Source organism: Cuculus canorus, chromosome 25 (assembly GCF_017976375.1).
Source record: "Cuculus canorus isolate bCucCan1 chromosome 25, bCucCan1.pri, whole genome shotgun sequence".
Taxonomy (NCBI): Eukaryota; Metazoa; Chordata; class Aves; order Cuculiformes; family Cuculidae; genus Cuculus; species Cuculus canorus.
In genome coordinates, this window is record NC_071425.1 from 671,941 (window position 1) to 694,246 (window position 22,306).

At 56.6% G+C, this 22,306-nt stretch overlaps 4 protein-coding genes across 7 annotated transcripts in view; 2 read left to right on the plus strand and 2 right to left on the minus strand.

Moving 5' to 3' along the window:
* Positions 1-3,365, plus strand: part of ZNF652 (zinc finger protein 652) — a 31,574-nt gene extending 28,209 nt beyond the window's left edge. For both annotated transcript variants that reach the window (XM_054088171.1, XM_054088170.1), the window contains exon 6: positions 97-3,365. In XM_054088171.1, the coding sequence (XP_053944146.1) occupies positions 97-611 (515 nt within the window). In that variant the 3' untranslated portion in view covers positions 612-3,365. The remainder of the gene's footprint in view (positions 1-96) is intronic.
* Positions 3,366-8,248: 4,883 nt separating this feature from the next.
* On the plus strand, positions 8,249-16,015 carry PHOSPHO1 (phosphoethanolamine/phosphocholine phosphatase 1). Of its 3 annotated transcripts, none has more exons than XM_054088462.1 (4): positions 8,249-8,533; positions 11,597-11,695; positions 13,140-13,235; positions 13,953-16,015. In XM_054088462.1, exons 3-4 carry the CDS (start codon positions 13,191-13,193, stop codon positions 14,712-14,714), a joined length of 807 nt encoding a protein of 268 aa, XP_053944437.1. In that variant the 5' UTR covers positions 8,249-8,533; positions 11,597-11,695; positions 13,140-13,190; the 3' UTR covers positions 14,715-16,015. The 3 variants fall into 3 exon arrangements, with proteins under 3 accessions (XP_053944437.1, XP_053944435.1, XP_053944438.1); XM_054088460.1 differs by lacking the exon at positions 8,249-8,533 and adding an exon at positions 9,735-9,835; XM_054088463.1 differs by lacking the exon at positions 8,249-8,533 and adding an exon at positions 10,550-10,683.
* On the minus strand, positions 9,533-10,495 carry LOC128854459 (basic proline-rich protein-like). Its single transcript, XM_054088013.1, has one exon. It carries the CDS (start codon positions 10,493-10,495, stop codon positions 9,533-9,535), a length of 963 nt encoding a protein of 320 aa, XP_053943988.1.
* Positions 16,016-16,170: 155 nt separating the features above from the next.
* On the minus strand, positions 16,171-22,268 carry ABI3 (ABI family member 3). Its single transcript, XM_009571143.2, has 8 exons — positions 21,097-22,268; positions 19,946-20,113; positions 18,979-19,155; positions 18,042-18,124; positions 17,838-17,930; positions 17,169-17,392; positions 16,935-17,051; positions 16,171-16,724 (listed from the first exon to the last, which is right to left on the minus strand). The coding sequence occupies exons 1-8, from the start codon at positions 21,211-21,213 to the stop codon at positions 16,564-16,566; spliced, it is 1,140 nt and encodes a 379-aa protein (XP_009569438.2). The 5' UTR covers positions 21,214-22,268; the 3' UTR covers positions 16,171-16,563.
* Positions 22,269-22,306: the final 38 nt, after the last annotated feature.

The following is a 22,306-nucleotide window of genomic DNA, read 5'->3' on the forward strand; positions in this document are numbered from 1 at the left end:
AGCTCTCTTAGCGTGCTGTTTGTTTGTGCCAGTACGCTGAAGCGAGCACTTGCAGGTGTCCTGTGCCTGACTGATTGCCCTATCTGTGTTCGGCAGGAGAGAAGCCCTTTATCTGTGAAATCTGCGGGAAGAGCTTCACCAGCCGCCCAAACATGAAGAGGCATCGCAGAACTCACACAGGGGAGAAGCCCTACCCGTGTGACGTGTGTGGCCAGCGATTTCGCTTCTCCAACATGCTCAAGGCACACAAGGAGAAGTGCTTCCGCGTTACCAGCCCTGTCAACGTGTCAACTGCTGTCCAGATCCCACTGTCCACCACTTCTCCTGCCACCACGGTCCCTGCTGTAGTGAACGCACCCACTGCCCCGACTCCACCCATCAACCTGAACCCCGTCAGCGCACTTCCTCCGCGCCCCATTCCCCACCCGTACTCACACCTTCACCTACATCCTCATCCTCACCATCCGCATCACCTCCTGGTCCCTCCAGTTCCGCATTTACCCCCTCCTCCGGCTCTGTTTAAGAGTGAGCCTTTAAATCACAGAGGCCAGAGCGAGGACAACTTCCTGCGGCACCTGGCAGAAAAGAACAGTTCGGCACAGCACCACTAACGTCTTTGCTTCCTGCCAGCTGCTTTGCCATGTTCTGCACATGGAAACATGCCCTCCTGGAAGCACAAAGGAGTCATTGGTGAGGATCCTTGTCTCAGCCCCAGCAGATGGTCCTGATTTTTCCCTAGAATTGGTTAACAAACAAGGAAATCACGTTCAGGATTGGCAGTGCTCCTTCAAACCTGGGAATCGGCGGGACTCAGACCCAATTCGCTTGTGTTTTACTGATGACTTTTATAAATTTCCGATACTGAGACTTGTGGAGTTTTATAATTTCATATCAGCTGATGAGATATGCTTGCTTTTATATCCCAGCCTTCTCCTCAAAGAGGAGACAGGCCTGGTTTCCTTTGTACTAATCGGAAAGGCTGTGAGATTAATACAGAGCATTAATTGTACCACTGTGTATCATAATGGATTCTGTTTGGCTTTTGGAGCCGGCTCGGAGGGAGCCGGCCACATACCACGGTGTATCTGAGCATTATAAAGACAGACAGAAGATGTCTCGTTTGTGTAGCTCTCCTAACACACTCTTTATTTTACTACAGAAATTATTTTAGAGGTTTTTGTATAGACCTATTTAGTCTGTTTCTAAACTGAAATGTATTTCAATACGCGGTGTAATTTTTTCAGTGTAGCTGGACCTATGTTGTATAATAGAAAAATTTTTATAATCATCCAAATGTGATTCTTAAAAGATGCGTAAGCTTCTAGAGTTAAAGTTATTCTTACAACCACACTATTTAAAGGTGCTTCAGAGAAGAGAGGAACCCGAGAGGTCTCTGGAACGGCTGCCTCAGGAGGGATGTTGATTTTGGAACTTATTTATTTTAGTAGGGATTTTGTGTTTTTCTGTTTTTTAACTTTACGTTTCCCTTAAGCTTTTTGGACAAGGACATTGGGATAGTGTGTTCCTGCTCTGTGGGTTTTCCTTATTTGAATTGGAGTGAGGAGCGCGATGGGTCGGCAAGGGGAGCCCCTTATGTGCAGGGAGCTGCCAGTTTGGGACTAGAAAGTGAGCAGGGCAGCGGGAGGGCCGGCTCCGGAGGCAGCACCTCCTCTCCCTATGGGGGAGCCCCTTTCAGTGAATCCATGGCATGATTTGAGGCTGGGAGCCAACCAAGTGCTGCTCTTCAGGTTGCTTTGGGGGATTCCTAGAGTCGCTAGGAGAGGGGAATTAAATGGGATCATAAATGTGGTATTTCTGACCGGTCGATTGTAAGGATGAGGAGAGAGGTTTGAGCGAGACAATGCTGATAGCGCTGTGTGCGCCGTGGAAGGCTCCGTCCCATAGATGTAATGTGTGTGAAGTTATGGGATGGTGCCTGGGGGTCGTAGTCATACTCTGGGCAAATCAAAGTTTTACAGTTGCAGGGTAGGGGACACTGAATCGTAGGCACGTGCGTGTCATCGTCCTGGGAGGCAGCGAGGGGAACGACAAGTGAGCGCAGGGCTGGAGGGCTGGAATGCCACACGTGTCTGTTTAACCAGTGAGGGGCTGTTATCTTTTCAGGTTTCTATTTCTCTTCAACTAAAACTAAACACAGCAGCATTATGCAATCTAGGAAACCGTTGCCACCGTCAGTGAAGACAGAGGCCCGAGGCAGCGCACTGTAAGTCCTCTTTTCTTTAAAATTCCTACTTTTCCATGCTGCTTTTTAAATTCAGTCTCACCAGACCACATCCAGAGATCCTCACGGGCAGGTGTTGGGCTGACCGTTCCGCTTGGCAATGAACTGAGGGTTGGCGGGAATGGAATCATTTTTTCTCCAAGACAGCAGAAGTGGTGGGAATTCTTCCTCCTTCCCAGTTAATGCTGTTAATGGTGTTTTGAACCACCGTCTCTTCTGTCTGTGGAGAATTGCCTCCTCGGTTGATGTTTTTTCACCATTTTCTACCACCTCACCATTAATGTTGTTTTCCATAACAACCATAGGAAACTTTAGGAAGCAGAAAGGGTAATTTTGGCCCAACAAACCTACTCAGTTTTGACTGAGCTGAACCTCCTTTTGGCATTTCTGAAAAATAAAGCAATGTTTTTTAAATGTTTTCTCTATATTTATACACCCTCTTACCTTCCAGAAGAGAAAGCCAGTTCTGCAGGTGAATTACGCTCACAGTTCTGACTGTTGTACTGACTATGGCTGGTCCGCCTCGAGGTTCTATGCATTCCACATCACATTTGCAACCTACATATCTGTTGTGCCACTCTTTTATGGTCAGGCCTGTTATTAAATGATTTTTAAATGCTATGAAATTCTTGGTAAATCAATTGTATTCCAATTTTGCAAAGTGATTTTCTTCTCAATAAATTTACAGTATTAGGCTGCTATTCCGAATCCTAAAATCTGGGACAGTTTTTTCTATTATTTTAATTCCTAGCAATGACAGAGCTGGTATTTTGAGACTTTCAAACTTCCTTTCTGTGGAAGATTAAGCTATCTAACCGGCTTAACAGCCTGTCACAGTGTGACACGGTGTCAACAGATCCTCCTCCGTATCTGGGACAAACCCATCGGAAGCTGGCGTACGGGGCTGGAGGTGTTACAGCGTGGTCTCAAAGTATGGATTTCAGCAAGAAAAGGAGAATGGGCGTTAGAAGAGGCAGGAAATTCAGGGTTGAGATTTGCTGTGGCTTGTCAATTCTGCTGTTCACACCTTCTCCGGAGCTTGCGCCACTCTGAGGAATGGGTTCCAGTGCGTTCACTGCTTCCTGCTTTTCCTGACGCACTCAGCATGATGGTTTTTGTCAGCTTTACTGTGCTCTGTCGGTTACAGGCTTGGTTTGTGCTGCTAAAATGCTGCCTTCAAGAAGAGTGAAGGCAAATTAAACCAACTCTGGATTTGGGCTGAATGTCTCTGGGAACAGGACTGAATTCTCTTCTTCCAAAATATCCTACAGGCTGGGGTGTAGTTCAGCTAAATTTTTAACATTGCATTTTAAGAGGGGAAATGGAACAGACCTTACACCCAGTCAAGAGGCCGGCATTCCACAACAAGCAGTTTGAAGGGCAGCGTCTCTTCTAGAGGAGTTTACACCGCTCCTACCGCCAGTGCCTTGTCCTCACTGCAGGCACGAGCTGTGTCAGCTCGTTTGTTTGGTGTTTATCTTGGACTGACTCACCTTTCAGGGTAAAGGTGTGGTGATGGTTTGTGTTGTATTGTTACGCCTGCCAGGATTGACTCTCCTGTTTACACCGATTAGGGACTTCCTAGATGGCCTAACTTGTCTTGCTGTTGCCCACCTGTGTTCCCAACCCAATCTTAAATTGTGGAGTTCCAAAAGAGCTGAATTTAGGCCTTTATTGGTGGGAAATTCGCTTATGTCTCAGCAGTGCAGCCCACCTGGATGGTTTATCTTTGCTCTGTTGTGTGTCTTGGGTGCGTAACAGCTATTTTTGGTTTCTTGTAGAGCTCAGGGCAGGCAGTTTGAAAGCCAGCGCTTCCCTTTGCCAGGCTTAGCGTGGTTTAGCCAAGAGACAGACTTAAGTTCACTGCTGAGCTGAAGGGATCGGTTTCTTTGCATTACAGTGACCGGTGGTGCGATCATCAGCAGGGTCAGGTGCTGGGTTTTAAGGGTTTAAGAGCTGTTTCTCTGTGCAGGGCTGTGTTGACCCTTTTGTTTGATCCTTATTGGTAACGTACATGGGTGCTGTGCCTCTGAGAACACGGTAAAACCACACACAGCAAGCAGCCAGGCGCTCACCAACACCAATAATGCCAAATTCCTCACTCTTGGGACTTGAGCTCAGAGTTATAAAATGTCTATATGATAATTTTATGGTTTCCTATTTTCTATTGACTGACTGTGACAGAAGCAAACGTTGTGTACAGCTCAAACCCGCTAGTAAGGAGCAGTTTGTAAATAGCCGCTGGATTGAGTTTCTGGTTTTAGTGTTGGTTTTGGTCTCTAAACCTGGGAGATGTGGTTACTGAGAGATAATGGAGTTGTAAATAAATACATGCCTGTTTTCCTGGCAAAATGAATTGTCAGTTCTCCAGCCTGGTAGGCATCGCGCTATTAAGATCTGAGCGCTTCTTCATGGAAAACATGACTTTGTTCTTACCTGCTTGTGAAGATTGAGGTTCTCTGTTTTTCAGGAGTGACTATAAAACTTGTTCTGATTGTCCTCACAGTCTGATGGTTTTTTCTTAATGGACATTCAGTTGTTGTCGGGGGCACAGTATGTACTGCGGAGCAGAAACTCGGGTGGAGTTTGGATCTGGATGTGGATTCTGCCTCCTGGTCAGCAAAGCGCAGAGTGCAGGGGTCTGTGCTGGTCAGAACCAAACTCCCTGTCTTTGAAGGACGGTGGTTTTGTGTTAAATGCAGCAAGGATGGCACTGTGTGTTCTCCTGGGTAAGAGCAGCCGACTGTATCGTGTGATTTAACGATTGGGAATTGCCGTTTGACTTGAGGTCAGCATCATTATAACCTCTTCAGTTCAGAACTGGTAAATGCTGTACCTCTAGGCCATAGAGCAAATCCAAAGTGCTCCAAAAGCAGGAGGTACATGGAAATGCATGGCTATAAAGTGATGTTGCGCCTTTCTTTCTTCAACCTGTAATTCCAAAATGGGCTGTGGAAAGAGTTTGATGACTTGGGTGTGTGGTTGGGGGGGTTGTTTGGTTGCATTTGTTTCTTTAAAGTAGCAATAACCAATCAGTAAAATCTCTTGAGCGGCTTTGGAAGGTGACAGAAAGGAGCTGTTGCTCCTTTTGAAAGCTGTAACTTAGTGTGTTTCCCAGAAATGCATCAGAAAGGGGGGGGAGGACGGGCACTGAGGAGCTGAAGTTTTCAGGTTTCTCATTTTCTCCCAACTCCCCATTGGCATTAATGCATTTGGATTTCTGGTGAGAGCCGATAGCGGCAAGAAGTAAAAGGAGTCAATGAAGTGGGGTCAGGAGAAAGCGGCGGCGTGGACCTGGGGCAGCGAAACTGCTGACAGCGCCCCGACACGAACCGGGAGGATCAGTGGTGGTTTCTTGTGTCTGGTTTCCTTATTTGACCCGAGCTAAAGCCGGCGCCTTACAGCCAAGCGCTGTTTGTGTTTACAACATTAATTTTGCAATCTCCTCTCCAGATTGCCTCAGCTCTGCTTTGTCTGTGGTCTGAGAACAATCATCGAGGGGCAGCTGGCAGCGGCACCGCGCTTTGTCCTCCTCCGTCCCTCGTGTGGTGCCTGTTGGAGGGGGTGTTTGTGTCTGTGCATCCTGAGCTGCAAAACAGCTCCGCCGCCGTGCGCTGGCACGTCCGAGGGCTTGCACAACGAGACCGAGATGGCACGTTACAAAACAGTTTCCAGTTTTGCTTTTCAGACAGTAATCCGGGCTGTCTTCTTCCCGGAGGAACTCAATGCAGGGCAGGGAATTGCGGTGTTGTTTGCGTCCTTTCCTTATGAAATACCGGTGTGCTTTCATCTCTGTGCTTACAGCTCCCAACCTCCCCCCTGCACCCTCTGAGAATCATTCGATACCTTCACCGGTAGGACTTTAGCAGTCAGCTTTGATAAAACTGGGCAGTTTATTAGGCACGAACTGCTATAAAAGAGGATTTACTGTTGAAGGGTTTCCAGCAGTGGTTCCTCGTGTATCTGCCTGAGCAGCCCCTGTGATTAAATTGAGCGTATTACTGTCGGATGAGTAAATATTCCTGTTGTGCAGATGTGGAACTGAGTGCGAGCAGCAGCAGGGCTCAGAGCTGTGTTATTTCTGACCAGACTGCCCGGACCCTGGTGTCGCCGTTGCCCTGCTCGGCGCTTGTTAGATTTTTCTACATAATTTCCTCTCCAAGGTTTTTCAGGCAGCGGAGTGTGGTAATAAAGGAGATAGGAATCAGTCGCCTCGTACTTTGTGGTTATATTGGAGTTGCTACCAGCCAAACGCCAGGAACGCAGAAAATAGCGATGGGGAGATGTTGTTCATCTCATGAGGTGTCTGTGATGGCTTCCGCTGAGCCGGGATGGGGACACAGCCGGGATTCAGCTGGAGATGTCTCAGAATAATGAAATATAAAATTAGTTCGGCCTGAAAAATGATTCCTTCTGAGACAGCCCAGGCGTGAGGGTTGTGGCTTTCTGTTATCATTAACATCCAAAGGTCTTGTGACACTCGAAAGGCATCCTCATCCTCATCCTGGATCCTCATCAAACCCCGGGGTGGGACCTGCTTGGGTCCTCGTGTAGCCCCCGTGATTTCAGCAGGCGGAGGAGCCCTCGCCTCCCTCTCACCGGACAGTTTCTGGAGGGCGTAAAGAGAAAGCGCAGCGTGTGTTGACAGAGGGGTTGGATGCGAGAGGTGCGATGGGATGACCCAGTTCCCAGGGCTGGGAGAGCCAGCGCCGAGGGGGAGCACAAGGAAGCGCCTTATCGAACCGCCCCTCCTAGGGGTTTGGAAGGGAGAAGGATTCATCGCCCATCACCAAGGGAAGCGGGGAGCGTGGCAGGGGCCGTGGGATTGGCTGAGGTGAAACTCTGGCCGCTTCCCTTAGGAAATCGTGTAAATTTTAGTAATTTAGGGTGGTTAATTCATAGGAAAATTCCTCCGTGACCTGAAATGTTCTGTGAAAATTTAAGCTTTGTTCCTACCAGAGAACAACTGGATTTTATCGTGCATCAAGGATTTTATTTTACTCATTTTAGCGTATATTTTCATCGATTGCAGTAACCCATCCATCTGCCTGCTGCTTAAAAACACCAAAATCACGTTAGATTGTCACAGAAGAGAAATTCTGTGGTTTCAATGAATTTAAGCCAGTGGAGGTTGTGGGAGGTGGACCACGCGCAGCAGTGCCGGACTCTTTGTTCGGTCCCGACCGCTGCGCTGGGGGGCTCAGAAAGAGGTGCAGGAGGCGAAATGAATGGAGTTTGCTCTCTTGTTACTGCTTCTTGAGGCTTTTCCTGGTTTTCTCGAGAAAAGATTTTTTTCTTGAGGTTTTGCCCTGTTTGTGTGCCGCCCGGCACCCTGCAGTTCGCTGTCCTGGGGCAGAGATGGCACCTAAAAATATCCCTGGGTCCCCCTCGGGGGGCAGAAGTGGAGCTGGCACCGATTTGGGGAGCATTTGTGCACTTTTTGGTTCCATGATAATATAAACCATAATATAATTATTTGGCCACCGATTATTCATTGCTCTAAACAAATACCGTTTGTTCGCGAGCGCTGCGTTGAGGGGATGGCAGGAGAGGAGGAGGTTTGATGGAAGGTCCCTCATCCTCGTGCCTTGAGGCAAGGAAAGCTGCTTTCGCTCCGAGCTCCCCAAATTTGTGTTGCAGACCACGGGCACCAGCGGGTCTGAGGCGGGTGGCCAGATTGCGTCCGTGGGGGCTACGGAACCGGTCCTGACTTGGGATGGAAAGAAAGCAAGGAGGGACGGGACAGACAGACAGACGGTGGTGTGGACACTGTGAGCTTGGGGCTGCCTGTGTGCTGATGTAATGCACTTGGTGGAGTAAAAACAGGAGGGCAGGCGTGGAGAGGAGCGTGCAGGCGTGCGTGTTTGTCCCCGCTGTGGGGAATCCGCCTGTTCCGAAGGCTCCCGCTATTGAGGGGCTGCCAGGAGCCGGCCCCGCTGTCCTCACTTGCTCTCTGGGGTTCTGAACAGTGGAAAATCACTGGGACACAGGAGCACCCTTGCCAGGCTCCTCTGTCTGTGATGTCTCCGGAATGCTCTCTGCCTTTCAGGGGGAAGGAGATGGGCGCCAGCACAGAATTCGCCCTTTGAGGGTCCCTCGTGCCTTGGACCCACGGACAAATCGCTCCGGCGGCGTCGCCTGTTGAACTCCGAGGGGGAGAACGCGAAAGGGGAAAGGCAAAACCCACACTGCCTCCCAACCCCGGGGATTTGGAGTAAATAGAAGATAAAACATTTCCCTGATCCCCGCGGCTGTCTCGGGAGCAGACGGGGCTGCAGCCACCATCTCTGGGTGAGCCGTAGGACCATCAGGTTGGAAAAGCGATCCTCAACTCCAACCCTACCTGTCCTTTCACCGTATCCTTTAACAGCGACCAGGGCTGCTCCAGGTCCCGGAATCCCAGCATTTTGGGGCAGGAATGCTCCCAGCTCTGCTCCCGCCTGGGGCTGGAATGGGGAAACACGGGAGCGCCAGGCAACGTGGCATCTCCGGCACAGGGGCACCCGGCGCTCATCCAGCCCGGGGAGGGAGCGGAAAACTGGGGTTTATTGCAGCCCTTTTGAATTTTGTCTAAAAATGGAAGGACGCAAACAATTTTAATTAGAAAGTATGGCAAAACCCGAGCTCCACCACTCTCTAACTGTGCCTTTCTAAGGCCCTGCTGCTGCGTCCCTCCCTCCCCTCCCGCTTTGAAGGCGCTCCCTTGTTCTCCATCCCAGCACAAATTACTGCTCCTGCAAAACCCCAGGAGCCCCCGCAGCCCGGCGGGTATTTCGGGCTGTGGGCACTGGGGCTGCTGCGCTTGTGCCGTCCTCACCCTGCAATTTGGTGTCCCCGGGACAGGGCCAGTGCCTCAAATTATCCCTGGCTCCCTGCTCCCTCCCGGCTCCCTCCCAGCTCCCCCCTAATTGCTCCCAGTTCCTTCCCAGTTTCCCCCAATTGCTCCCAGCTCCCCCATTGCTCCCCATTCCCTCCCAATTGCTCCCAGCTCCCTCCCAGTTTCCCCCTCTTGTTCCCAGCTCCCCCCTAATTGCTCCCAGCTCCCTCCCAGCTTCCCCAATTGCTCCCAGTTCCTTCCCAGTTTCCCCCAACTGCTCCCCCTTCCCTCGCCTTGTTCCCAGCTCCCTCACAGTTTTCCCCACTTTCTCCCAGCTTTCACCCCATTGCTCCCCATTCCTCCCCAGTTTCCCCCAGTTGCTCCCAGCTCTCCAGTTGTTCCCCATTCCCTCCCAGTTTCCCCCTCTTGTTCCCAGTTTCCCCCAGTTGCTCCCAGCTCCCTCCCGGCTCCTCTCAGGGGGTCCTTTTTGGGTCCCCTGAGCCCCCGGTGCGAGACTCGCCCTTTCTTTTGGGGCCCAATCCCCTCCGGGGGGGGCGGGGGGAGCTCCCTCCCGGTCCCGCGGGGTTGGGACCCCACTCCCCCTCCCTTTGCGAAAGGGGCGTGGCTCTCTTAGGCCCCGCCCCCGGCGGCAGCGGCGCGCGCTCTGATTGGCTGCGCGGGCGGGGCCGCGCGGGGACTGCGGCGCTGGGGCTGCGCCGCCTTAAAGGGGCCGCGCACCGCCGGCACGGCCGGGAGCGCCTGCAGGGTCCGACCCGGTAAGGAGGCTCCGCGGGCTCCATCGGGCGTGAGTCGGCACCGGGGCGGCCGGTACCGGGAGATGCCGATCCGGTAGGGCCCTGCGGGGACCGGGGCTGCCGGTACCGGTACCGGGAGATGCCGAGCCGGTAGGATCCCGCAGGGACCGGGGCTGCCGGTACCGGGAGACGCTGATCCAGTAGGATCCTGCGGGGACCGAAATGCTGGTACCGGTACCGGGAGATGCCGATCTGCTTCGGCTGATGCCGGGGGGTACCCATCCGGTAGGACCCCGCGGGGACCGGGGCTGCCGGTACCGGGAGGTGCCGATCCGGTAGGATCCCACAGGGTTTGGTACCAGTGCGGGAGATGCTGATCCCGTAGGACCCTGCGGGGACCGAGATGCCGGTACCGGGAGGTGCAAATCCGGTAGGATCCTGCAGGTACCGGTACCGGGAGGTGCTGATCCCGTAGGACCCTGCGGGGACCGGGGCTGCGGTGCCGGTACCGGAAGGCGCTGAGCTGGCAGGAGGCTCCGGGCGCGGTGACTCAGCCCGGCTGCAGGTGCCACCGGTACCGGGAGAGCCCGTGAGTCGGCACCGATCCCGCTCCCGGCTGGCGAGCTGGGAACCGAGATCCAATTTTGGACTCTCAAACCGGGCTGACACCACCCGCGGCATTTTGGGGCCAAAGCCACCCGGTTTGGGTGTTTTTGGTGCAGAGCTGTGGCCGCAGCGGGAGCGCTCACCGCCGTGACGCTTCCTGGCAAGCGGCAGGGAAAATAAACACCATAAACCCATGGAACATCCCATAACCCGAGGTGACCACGGGAAGGGGCGTCCCATCGCTCTTCGCCTGCGGATTAGGGGTGAGGCGGGAGCCGTGGGGCAGGAGAAGGGATTGGGGGGACCGGGGAGGGGTCTGGGGCGCCCCTCGAGCTCTGCTGTTGCCTGGTTTTATAATTAATGATTAATTTTAATTAATGAGCTCATTTGCTTCCGTTTCGGGACGTGCGCAGCTCCCAGGGACGGGAGAGGTCAGGTTTATTCTAAGAGCTGTGGGAATGTCTCCGGATCCCGATGACGTGCAGGATGGGGGGAGCTCCCCCTCCTTCGCTTTCGGGGCACGGGGACCCCGTCCTCTTGCTTTGCCCTCACTGCTGTCCCCAAGAAGGACAAACGAGTTTGCAAAAGGGCAGTGCTTTGGCTTTAAGTTGAAATGTAGAAACCCAAACATGTCCTACGCGTGAGAGAGATCAAAAGGGTTTTAAGGCTAAAAAATGTTAAAAACAGTCAAAAGCAGAGCATGCCGGGGCTGAAAGAGCTGGGAATTGCCCCTGTGCCCCCTCCTTCGGAGACTCAGCCGTTCCCAGCACCGAAACCGGGTGCTGATCCCCATCCCCGCGCCCTTGGCCGTGCCAGGGGCTCCGCAGGGCCAGATCCTCTCCGTGAGCTCCGTTATGGGACTGAGTCCGAGTCATGGAGGGAGCGCAGGGCCCGTGGGACGCGTGGTGAGACCCAGTTTGTGGAGGCCACGCGCGCATCGAGGCCGGCTCAGCCTTTGCCCGGGCTCTTTGGGGCCGGAGGGATCTGCCCCCGGGAAGAGAACGCAGAGATGTGGGGGATAAACTGCTCTGGAGAGTTGTTCCCGCCGTGACCCCAGCATCTCCCTGCTTTTATGAGGTGTATTTTGACCCCTATCCCAAATTCCATTTGTTTAAGCCTTTCCGTTTGAGGCGATTAACGACCGGGCTCCGTTGTGCTTTCTCTCTCACCGCCCAGGCCCCGAGGATGGTCGGCAGCGCGGCCGCTTTGCTCTTGTGGAAGGAGCCGCTGTTCTGCGGAAGGTGGACGGAACCGCTCCCGGGAAGCAGCCGCTGGGTGAGTCATCTCCACGCAGGAATAGCTTGGCAGGGAGCAGGGACACGGTCCTGCGGGGACCTCGGCTCTGCAGAGATCTTGGTCCTGCAGGAATCGAGACATAAGGAAGAATTCCTTCTCCATGAGAGCAGGGAGGCCCTGGCCCAGGTTGCCCAGGGAAGCCGTGGCTGCCCCATCCCTGGAAGTTTCCAGGCCAGGTTGGATGAGGCTTTGAGCAGCCGGATCCAGTGGGAGGTGTCCCTGCCCATGGCAGGAGTGGAATTGGATGGGCTTTGATGTTCCTTACAACTCAAACCATTCCATAATTCTATGAAAGAAGTCCCATCCTGGACCTTTATTCCTTAAATAATGTAGGCTTAGACTCAAATGACTTTCTCACCGCTGTCAGCTCTTCAGGATATAATGACAAAAATCACAATTACTTTTTCACATTTAGTGGTTTTTTTTCCTGTTTCTCTTGGTTTGGACCTGAAAATCGTGGTGGCTTTTCCCCCTCCCAGCCTGGCTGTGGCGTTATTTGCCTTCAAATGATGTCTGCAAACAAACATCAGCTTCTGATGGATGCTTCCACAAAGGAACAACTGGTGTTTGGGTTGAAGGTTTCACAAATTGTAGTTTTTACAGGATTTTTCTGGGGTTTAATGTTGAATGCGGTCTTGGTTCATTGTTTTAGCAGAGCCGTGCGTCACGTTGGTGCCCAGAATAGTTTGATGCTGGGCATCCAAGCAGCCAAGTCCCACACAACTCACCTTCAGCTGAAAAACTCCTGTTGTCCTGCTGATGGCAAAAAAACTCACGGAAACCCTCCTCACTCAGCCGAGCGAAGTTACTGGTGCCTAGTTAAAAAATCCCTGGCATCCCGGTGTGTCGGTCCTCCTGTTCTCCCTCTGCTGGAGTTTCCAGCTGGGTTTGGTGCCAAGGTTGGGTTTTTTGAGGCCTCCCATCGTTCTGCTGTCATTGCTGGGGGTGGCAAGAGGTCGGCAATAATCAGGAGGCATAACCTGGGCGCTGCCTTTGCTCCGGAGCTGCAGCCTGGGCCACTGGGCCATCCTCCCCGGAGCTGCCTGGGCGCCTGGCTTCGTTCCAGGATAATTGTTCCATTAAAAGAAACACCTCCAACTCTGCTCTGCAAGGACATCGGGGCGGGTTTGGCACCAGGTGTGTGTTGTCCTGTTTATTGCCGAACCATCCCGCTGGCTGCTTTCACACGCGGCAAAGCCCGGGCACTCGGGGGGAATTAAGAGGGATCAGAAGCATTAACCGGGCTCTGCCCGCTCACCCCTTGCTCTGCAGCCTCCTTTAATTCCTCTGTTCCTGGTACAAAAGGTCCCGGGTTTGGGGTCAGCTGTGGAACGGCCACCCTGGGATGGTTGAGCCGTGCCCAAAGGCGGCAGCTGGGGTAAAACCCACCCTTTAACCAAAGCTCCTTCTGTGTGGTTTGCAGCCCGGTGAGCCCTGAGCGCCGCCAGCGCCGCTGCACGGTGATGCTCTGACCATGAAAAGGTGCTGCGAGGGCGTCAGGCTGCCATGCCTGCTTAAGGTCAGTGCCGCTCTTATCCTCCCCTCGCTCCTCAGGGCCAGGGAGCACGAATCAGGTCCCCAGGCTGCAAAGCTCGGGGTGCAGGTGGGACGGGAGCAGCCGGGAGGTGAGCGGGGGCTGCTGGGGCCATCGCGGCTTTCACCAAGGGTGGGCACCGTGTCGGCAAAGTGGGGTTGGGTTCGGTGGGGTTGGGTTTAGAGCAGGGCAGGAGGCGGCTCAGGCTTACCCTGGCTTCTGGGGCGTCTGCGGAGTCTGATCCGGGGGGAAACTGTGCCCACAGAGCAAAAATCAACCTGCAAGAGGGGTCTGCAGGGACACAAACCCCTTCTGGTAGGTGGGACTGGAGCAAACCTCCCCCTGAGGACCCTCCCTGCACCAAACCCCCCCAAGGTGCCCCCTGTGCTCATATCCCTTGAGGGATGTGTGCGATGGTTGCTCGGCACAGTGACCGCCTGGGCTGCAGGAGCGGGATTAGCGGTGACAAAATGATCCCTTTATAGGCAGGATAAACGCCATAGGGCCGGGGCGGAGGTTTGGCAGTGGGGGATTAGCCCCCTCCAAGCCCAGCAGACTAATAAGCTGCCTGGGGTAAGGAAGCCGAGAAACATCACTCGGCGGGGCTGGCAGCCTTGCTGCTGTGGTTGCCACCATCACTGTGCCAAGGCTATAGCCAAGTGCCTCGAGCTAACGGCCAGGCGTTCTTCTTTCACTTTGCAGGGTGTTGGTATGGCCAGCCCCCGGCCACCCAAATACCTCCTCGTCTTCGATTTTGATGAGACCATCATCAACGAGAACAGTGATGATTCTATCGTCCGGGCAGCGCCGGGGCAGGTGCTCCCAGAGCACATCCGACAGACCTTCCGCGAGGGCTTCTACAACGAGTACATGCAGCGCGTCCTGGCGTACATGGGGGACCAGGGCGTCAAGATGGGGGACTTCAAGACAGTCTATGAGAACATCCCCCTGTCCCCCGGCATGCCGGACCTCTTCCAGTTCCTCTCCAAGAACCATGAGCTCTTCGAGATCATCCTCATCTCCGATGCCAACATGTTTGGCATCGAATGCAGTCTGAGGGCAGCCGGTTTCTACTCCCTCTTCCGCAAGATCTTCAGCAACCCATCGAGCTTTGACAAGAGGGGGTACTTCACCTTGGGGCCCTACCACAGCCACAAGTGCCTTGACTGCCCAGCCAACATGTGCAAACGCAAAATCCTAACGGAGTACCTGGCAGAGAGAGCCCAGGAGGAGGTGGAGTTTGAGAGGGTCTTCTACGTAGGAGATGGCGCCAATGACTTCTGCCCTTCCGTGACTTTGACTTCAGCTGACGTGGCTTTCCCGCGGAAGGGCTACCCCATGCACCAGATGACCCAAGAGATGGAGAAGAAGCAGCCTGGAGCCTTCCAGGCCACCGTCGTTCCCTGGGAGTCGGCTGCAGAGGTTGCCCGTCATCTCCAGGAGGTCCTCAAGAAGAAGTGTTGAGGATGGCTCGGCCGAGACTTGCGTACATAAGCAGCTGGGAAAGGAGAAGCCCTGGGGGGGTCACATGCTGTACCCCATGCGCATCAGCACTGTTCGCTCAGTCCCGCTCCTGGGCTGCTTTCCTGCCTTTCCTCTCGCAGCTCCTTTCTCCCCAGTGATTCAAAGCACTTTCTCCTCCCCTGCCATGTTGAGATGAAGCCTTCTCTATGCAGCTTGGCTCTCTGCTCCAGCGTGGGTGTTTGCCAGCATGAATGCTGACTTGGTTCGATGGGTGGTTGGGGTTTTTCCCTTTTGACCTCACAAGAGCAATTCCTGAAAGACCGAAGCCATCTCCCCACGGGCTGGGCCCTGCGCACGTGTCCTCTGCCTTCATCCCCCTCACCGGCAGCAGGAGCTGCGTGTGGTTGCCTTGGAGCTGATGCCTGAGGGCTCCGTGCCCCTTTGGGAGGGAAATCCGTGCTGCCCCGGCTCCTCAGCCCCCTGGGCAGGGCAGCTCCTGCCTCAGCTGCTGAACTTCATGATTGCATTAATGGTCCCTTGAGACTTTATTCCCTGAAAAAAACATGATGTGAGGGACAGGAAAGCTTTTGGAAAGGTGGCACCTTGGAAAAGCCCTTCAGCCCCATCTCTACCTGCTTGCCCAGAGCGCGGGCACAGCAACCTCCTTGCTCTGTGGGGAGGGGGACCTGCCCTCACCTTCCACATCCATCCTTGACTTCTGCTTCCAGGGCAAAGCCTCCCCGGTGCCCCCGGGGCAGACGGGGTCCTCCTCGCCCCAAGCCCTTCCCGGTTGTCTCCCTGTAGCCGCTGGCTCGCGCTGACCCCTCTTTCCCGGGGCTGACGTCCACGCTGAGCGGTCGAGGTGCTGAGCCTCCCGCGGGAGGTGTGGTGCTGGGGTGGCACTTCTGCCATTGGGTCCCCGGAGGCCAAACCCCACCCCTTACCCCACTGCAGTATTAATTACCCCTTCTAATTGCATTCTACGGGGAGACCCTATCCCCACTGCTGTCTGGTGTTGGCTTCTCCCGGGTTTCTCCACAGCCTTACAGCCCCGAGGGCGGCTCCCGACTCCCGAAGCGCAGAAACCCAACAGCGCAGAAATAACCAAAGCAGCCCGAGTGGTTCCTCCTCTATTCCATTCCCCCCCTCTTTGTTCTTCCTTCTCCAGACTCCGTTCAACTGTGTGGAACGTAAAGCCATGAAATTAAAAGAATCTACATATCGATGTCTGTAGGCAGCGCTCGCTGTGCTGCAGCTCCAGGAGCGTTTGTATGTCGGACATAAACCTGGTGTGAATCCGCTCCGAGTTGCTCATCCGTGTTATTTCTCTCGGGCTGGGTTGGAGCGGGAGCAGCAGTGCGAGGTCAGGCTGCGAGCGATGCTCTGCTCCAGCACCCCTCTGGGTGCAGGATTGGGCTCCTCTGCAGCTCAAACCAATGCCAGGGAGGGTCCTCAACGGCTGCTGCTCTCCTTGTCACTGCGGGTGCTCATCCCCAGCTCCTGTGTCCGTGCTTCCATCCTGCGTTGCCCTCACGTCTCCGGTGGGGCCGGGAGCATCGCCCGGGCCAGGCCAAGCATTTCCATCAGCACAGATGCAGTGCCCGGGTGCTGAGCCTGCCCAGCGCCAGCAGCACCCAGCACTGGTGAAATTAAAGCAATAAAGTAAACGAAGGCGGGCAGGGGATGCTCTGGAGGCGGCTGGGATGCAGCAGTCCCAGCCCGGCTGCCCATGCGAGGGCTGAGCTGTGTGAAATCCCAGCTGAGCGAAGCCAATGGGCAAAGGCAAAGCGCAGTCCTGCCTGAGAGGGGTGCGGGGAGCTGGGGTGCGGGGGCTGCCCAGCTTCAGCGCTCAGAAAGGCTCCACATAGTTGCTGGGGAAGAATCCCGCTTCGTCGCCCATGATGCCCTCACACCACCCGTCCGAGTAGCGCCGTGTGACGAAGAGGAGGGCGCCGGGTGCAAAGGAGAGCTCGTTGTCCTTCTGACGCGTGTAGGGGTAGAGGGTCACCACTGCGAGAGGAGGGCAAGAGGGGCCATGGAGAGGCCACTCCGAGGACCGGCCACCGCCCGGAGCAGGGATGGGAGCCTCACCACCCACCATGCAACCCACAGCATCGCCCCCGATCCCAGCATCGGGTCAGAGTTGAGCCCTCGGCGCAGTGGGTGTGGGCATGGGCTCAACCAAAAGCACCACAGCAAAAGGGTCTGGGGGTCCCCCACCTTTCTCCAAGTAGCTCTCCGGGGCCCAGGGGGGATCCTCTGCGCTGGGCGGCGGCGGGAGGGACACATCCTCATAGTCGGGCAAAGCTGGAGGCGGCGGCTCCAGGTCATCCAGGGCTGCAAACACCCCAAAATTGGTGGGCATGAAGTGCTTCATAAAGAGAAGAGGCCACGTGCAGCTCCCACCTCCCCATTCCCCCCACCGTGAGCATCCCTGGACCCCCGAAGGCTCACCCGGGGGCACGAGGTCCAGCAAGGACGCAGCCAGGTCTCCCAGTGGTGGAGGGTCCGGGATCCCAGACATGGCCAAGTCGCCCAGTGGTGGGGGGTCCAGGACCCCAGGGAGCGGTGGGGGCGGTGGGACGGGGGCTGCAGGTGGTGGCGATGGAGCCAGCAGGACGGGGAGCGGCGGCGGTGCGGGGACGCCCTCCCCAGGGGCTGTAGGGGTTCCGCTCAAGCTGAGGATGAAGAACCGATGGTGTCAGGGCCAGGCTGGGGGGCTGCCTCTGCCCCACTCTTTGAGTCTGTGCCAGGACACGGGGCCATCGCTGTGAGCAGGAGATCCCGGCATCCCTGCACAAACCTTTTCCCACCTTGTGCCTCATTTTCCCCATCAGAGACCCTCTCTGTAAGTGGATATTTGTGCTCTGGAGACAAACACTGCCTACACTGCCTCATGTGGCAAACCTCCCGCTCCCAAATCCCATATTTTGCATCAAAATCCTGTGTTTTTCACCAAACTCACACATTTTTCACTGAACCCTCATATTATTCACCAAAACCCCATATTTTTCACCCAAAACCCTATATTTTTCACCACCCCCCCTTGCAGCAGAACGTCCCCCGAGCAGCGCAGCGATGGTGGCCACCCCAGGCCCTCGTGACCCCCAGCAGCACCAGTACCTGTTGGACACCAGCGAGGAGGCAGACGGGGCCATGACCTTCCCCTCAGGAACCACGGGCGGCTGGATGGGCTCGGGGACGCGGGCGCTTCTCCTGCGGGCAGAGGCTCCAGCTTGGGAGGGGACCCCGACAGCAGCCGTGTCGGCTGAGCTCGGTGACACGCAAAGGGCAAGCCCCCAGCCCCGTCCCCCCGCGCAGCCTCACCCCAGGGTGCCCACAGCCTGCGCTGACGACTTGATCCCCTTCCGAGCCAGGGTGCCCGTGCGGGAGAGCTGGGTGCTGTGGTCCTGCGGGCACAGGGAGACGTAGAGATGCTGTGGGTGAGGGCATCTGCAAACACCTGACAAACTCATCGCATCCCAGAGGGCTGGGTGCCCCCCGGAGCAGCAGCACCCCCAGCTCCCCGCTGGCCCCCACGATGGGAGCAGCCAAGCGGAAGGAGCCGTGGTGCGGAGGCGGCCGAGAGGCGCCCGCCAGCGTGGGAACCACAGCCGCAGCATCTCCGCTTCCCTCCCGGCCCCACGGAGGCTTTGCTGGGGGCCCGTGCCCATGAGGCTGCCAAAACCCCCAGCCCACAGGCGCCTTCCGCTTTCGGTGCTGGGAAAGGTGCCGTGGGGGTGAGCAGTGCTGACAGCCTTCACTGAGCGTTGTGTGCCTCAGTTTCCCTTATCTGTGTTGGAATGTTCCCCTCTCCAGGCTGAGACCAACGAGCCCCAGTGTGATGAGTCCCGGCATCATCTGTGGAGCACGGACAGATCCTGCTTCTCCATCGCAGAGGAGTCTGAGCCTCCTGTGCGCCCACCAGCACAGCCCTGGGGATATCAGGGACGGAGAAAGCCCATCCAAACCCCCCACCCCTGTGGGACACCCTTCTCCTGCTGGCATAGAATCATGGAATGGTTTGGGTTGGAAGGGACCTCAAAGCCCATCCAGTCCCAACCCCTGCCGTAGGCAGGGACACCTCCCACTGGATCAGGGGCTCCAAACCCCATCCAACCTGGCCTGGAACCCCTCCAGGGATGGGGCACCACCACTGCTCTGGGCACCCTGGGCCAGGGCCTCCCCACCACCACAGCAAAACGTTTCTCCCTAAGATCACATCTCAATCTCCCCTCTGTCCCATCACCAGGGCTGCGCTGACCTTTATGCCGTGGCCGATGTCATCCAGGACACTGAAGTTGAGGGGTTTCCTGTAGTAGGGCTCCAGGCAGGGAGGGTTGGGGGGCACCATGATCTTCTGGTAGGATGGGAACCTCTTGCTGACGGTCAACGAGCCAATCTCACGGCGAGACACCTTCTCCTTGTGCATATCAACCCTCTGTGGAGATGGCCTCATTCCTCTGTCCCATTCCAGGTTCTCACTACCTCCTGCCATCCCCTCCAAGTCCCACCGCCCTTCCCAGCCCCGTAAGGGAGGGGTCACAGGGAAAGATTCAGCCTGAACCCCCGGCCCAGCCAAAGGCACTGGGATGGACCCTGCTCTGCTCCATCACACAGGGCGAATGATGCCCTAGATGCCACCATGGTGGATCCAGACCTTTCTAAACTGGGAGACGGGGAAGCGAGGGGAAAATGTGAGCCTTGGCCACCCATAAGCAGTTTTCCTGCTGCTTCCAGCATGATTAAGGAGTCCCGTCTCCTCCCGTGGCTGGAAAGGCTCCAGGCAGCTTCCAACTGCCAGGAAGAGGGCGGGTGGCCATGGGACTCCACATCAGTGTCCCCCAGCTCTGGGAGGACAAGGCTGGGCCCCAGAAAGGGGAAAGCGTGACAGCCAAGCCAATGCTCTGAGCCCCATCTTTCCATTTTGTCCCCTCTGAGGTTTCCCAGGCAACCCCCATGGTGCCCTCCACTGGGATTTTCAAGCACCCAGACTGGAAGAACATCCCAGAGACTCATTTCCCAGCCCTGGGAGGACCCATTCCCCCATGACGCATTGGGTGACCCCCACCACCACCCAAGGAGATGGTCTTGCATTTCCACTGCAGGTGATGCTATGGGGGCTGTTGTGGGGAAGGAAACTCCTCAGCCCCTCTGAGCTGCCCAAACCCCCTTGTCCGGAGCCCACACCCCTCTTCTCAGCACCCAAACCTGTCGGGGACTGGTCCCACCTGGGCCACACAGCTGACATCGGCCTCCACCTTCCGCAGCTCGGCCGCCTGCAGGTCCAGCAGCCGCAGGAAGGCAGTGGCCAGGCTGCTGACCTGGTACGTCACGCTGGCCAGGGACTGCGTGCTCAGCGCCATCGTCTCCTCCAGCGCCTTCCGCTTGTCGCTCGCCTGGAGGGGGAAACCCAGCCGGTGGAAAGAGCCCACCCTGTGTGGCCACCATTGCCCTACATCTTCACGCTGGAGTCACACCAGAGATGCTTCCTTCTGCTTTCCAAATGCATCAGACTTCCCCCAGCTCCACCGGTGGGACACACAGACACCCGTCAGGCAGCACCGCTCTGCTTTTCCAGCACTGGGGATTCATGACAATTCCTCCCCGGGATGCCAGGTGCCTGGCTCAGCCTCCTGCCATCCCTGGGGACAGCCGGCCATGCCACCAGCTGTGCTGGGGATGGCATCTCATTTCCCTGAACAGATCGGCCGTGTCCCCTCCAGCTCCGCTCCGGCGGGTCGGTCACTGCCAGCCCCCTGGGAGCAGCACTGGGGTCTGGCTCGAGCCAGCAAGGCCACCAAGACAGACCTTGCGAAGCACACAGGGACCCCTCTGGCCAAGACACCCTCCCAGAATCACCCTTTTCCCTCCTGTCTCATCCCCAAAGCTTCTGCGCCCCTACTTCTCTCAAGGGGGGCAGGCAGAGAGGAGGAGGGACGCTGACAGCAGCAGAGCTTCACGCTCGCCCTGCGTGTGCAGGCACCCAGCTCCACTCTGCCCTGCCATGAGGCACCTCAAAAACCCTGGGGACACTGCAGGCAGGGCTGGTGGCCCTGGTCCCCTCCGGAGCTTCTCTGGAGGTACCAAACCCCATGAGGACTCACCCTTCATCCCAAACCCTACCCTGAGAGCTGAGCAGAAAAGCTGCTCTGGAGCAAGAGGGGAAACTGAGGCATGAGAGAAGAAAAACCCAAACAGCAGCACGCAGTGCCAGGTTGGATGTTATCTGGGCTGCTCGGGCTCCCATCTCCCAGGGTAGAGCCTTCGCTGCCCCCCACTAACCACCCCTCCAGGACCACCAGCTCACGGGGCTCCGGGCTGTCCCCAGCATCGCACCCACTTCGCCCCATGCTGTCCCCAGCCTCCCCGTGCCCCTCACCTCCAAGTAGTTGCTCTCGCAGTAGTCGGCGACCCTGTGGAGGTTGCAGTGGTGGTCGCGCAGGACCTGCCGGCCGGCCGGGATGTCGCGTTGCTGCAGCTGCTCCAGCTCCGACATGGTGCTGGGCTCGGCTCTCACTTCCTCCCCGGCCTCCTTGGCACCGCGTTTTGAAGCTGGCGGTGATGCTGACGCAGGGCCTGTGGGCGCCTCAGTGTCCCTGTCCCCATGAGGGACGCCCAGCCCGGCCACCTTCACCCCGCAGCCCGCAGGAGAGCTGGGGTGGCAAGGATAGGTGGGCGGCCAGCAGGGAGGCAGCCCGCGTGGCCCCAGCCCCTCGTCCCTCGCACGGGGGCTGCTCTTGGCCACGGCTCGTGGTCACTCCACCAGGGCAGGGGACGAAAGCAGCCAACGCAGTGAAGGATGTGACTCACGGAGGGGGTGAGTGACCACGAAAGCTGCCCAGCGACCCTGACCCCCATCGCTGCCACCCACACCCACCTTCCGTGAGCCACTTCCTGGCAGGCGTGGGGAAAAGCTAGGCTGAGGGGCATCCAGGGAAGGCGATTCCCTTCCCTTCATCTTTATCAGCCAGGCAAGAGATGCAGCCAAGGGCTTTGAGTGCCAGGACCTCCTCCCTGGAAAGTCCTGTGCCCCACACACAATCGCCCAGGTCACAAGGACCACGTTCGGTGCAGGGCACACAGGGATGGATGGGATAAGTGATCCCTTGGAGCGATCCATCCTCCCCTCACCCAGGACAGTGAGTCTTTCTCCATGTTTTGCTAAACATGTTTCACATCCCCACGGGTGAGACTGTGCCAAGGGCAGGAAATTCCCACTTCCCCATGCTTGGAAATCCCTCTCTGCCTTCTCCTCCTCCTCCAGGCGCTGCCTCGAGGTGCTTTGTCCTCAACCCTGGTGACTCTGCACCGGCCGGACAGGAGCAAAGCCCCTGTTAGGGTTTGGTCCTTCCTGAGCCTGCGGCCCCACCAGCACAAGGACAAGGGAAATGATGGATTTCCTCCAGCACTGGCCCAGCTCCCACACCCTGATGGACCAGGAGCTGCCCGAGCTGCTCCCAGCCCATGATGAGGCTGCACCAGCCCCAGAGGTCCCCTCACCCCACATCTCCATCCCCTCCTGAGCTCCATGGAAGCTCGGATTCTCACAGGGGACGGCCCCTCTGTCCCAGCCAGGCGGGACACCCACA

Coding starts and splice junctions, on each gene's coding strand:
- LOC128854459 (XM_054088013.1), bottom strand. CDS start 10,495: ATGCCGCGGGTGGTGTCAGCCCGGTTTGAGAGTCCAAAATTGGATCTC.
- PHOSPHO1 (XM_054088462.1), top strand. CDS start 13,191: ATGAAAAGGTGCTGCGAGGGCGTCAGGCTGCCATGCCTGCTTAAG. Junction 13,236..13,952: donor GGCTGCCATGCCTGCTTAAG/GTCAGTGCCGCT, acceptor TTCACTTTGCAG/GGTGTTGGTATGGCCAGCCC.
- ABI3 (XM_009571143.2), bottom strand. CDS start 21,213: ATGTCGGAGCTGGAGCAGCTGCAGCAACGCGACATCCCGGCCGGCCGG. Junction 18,125..18,978: donor ACATCGGCCACGGCATAAAG/GTCAGCGCAGCC, acceptor CTGTGCCCGCAG/GACCACAGCACCCAGCTCTC. Junction 17,052..17,168: donor GCTGGACCTCGTGCCCCCGG/GTGAGCCTTCGG, acceptor GGGTGTTTGCAG/CCCTGGATGACCTGGAGCCG.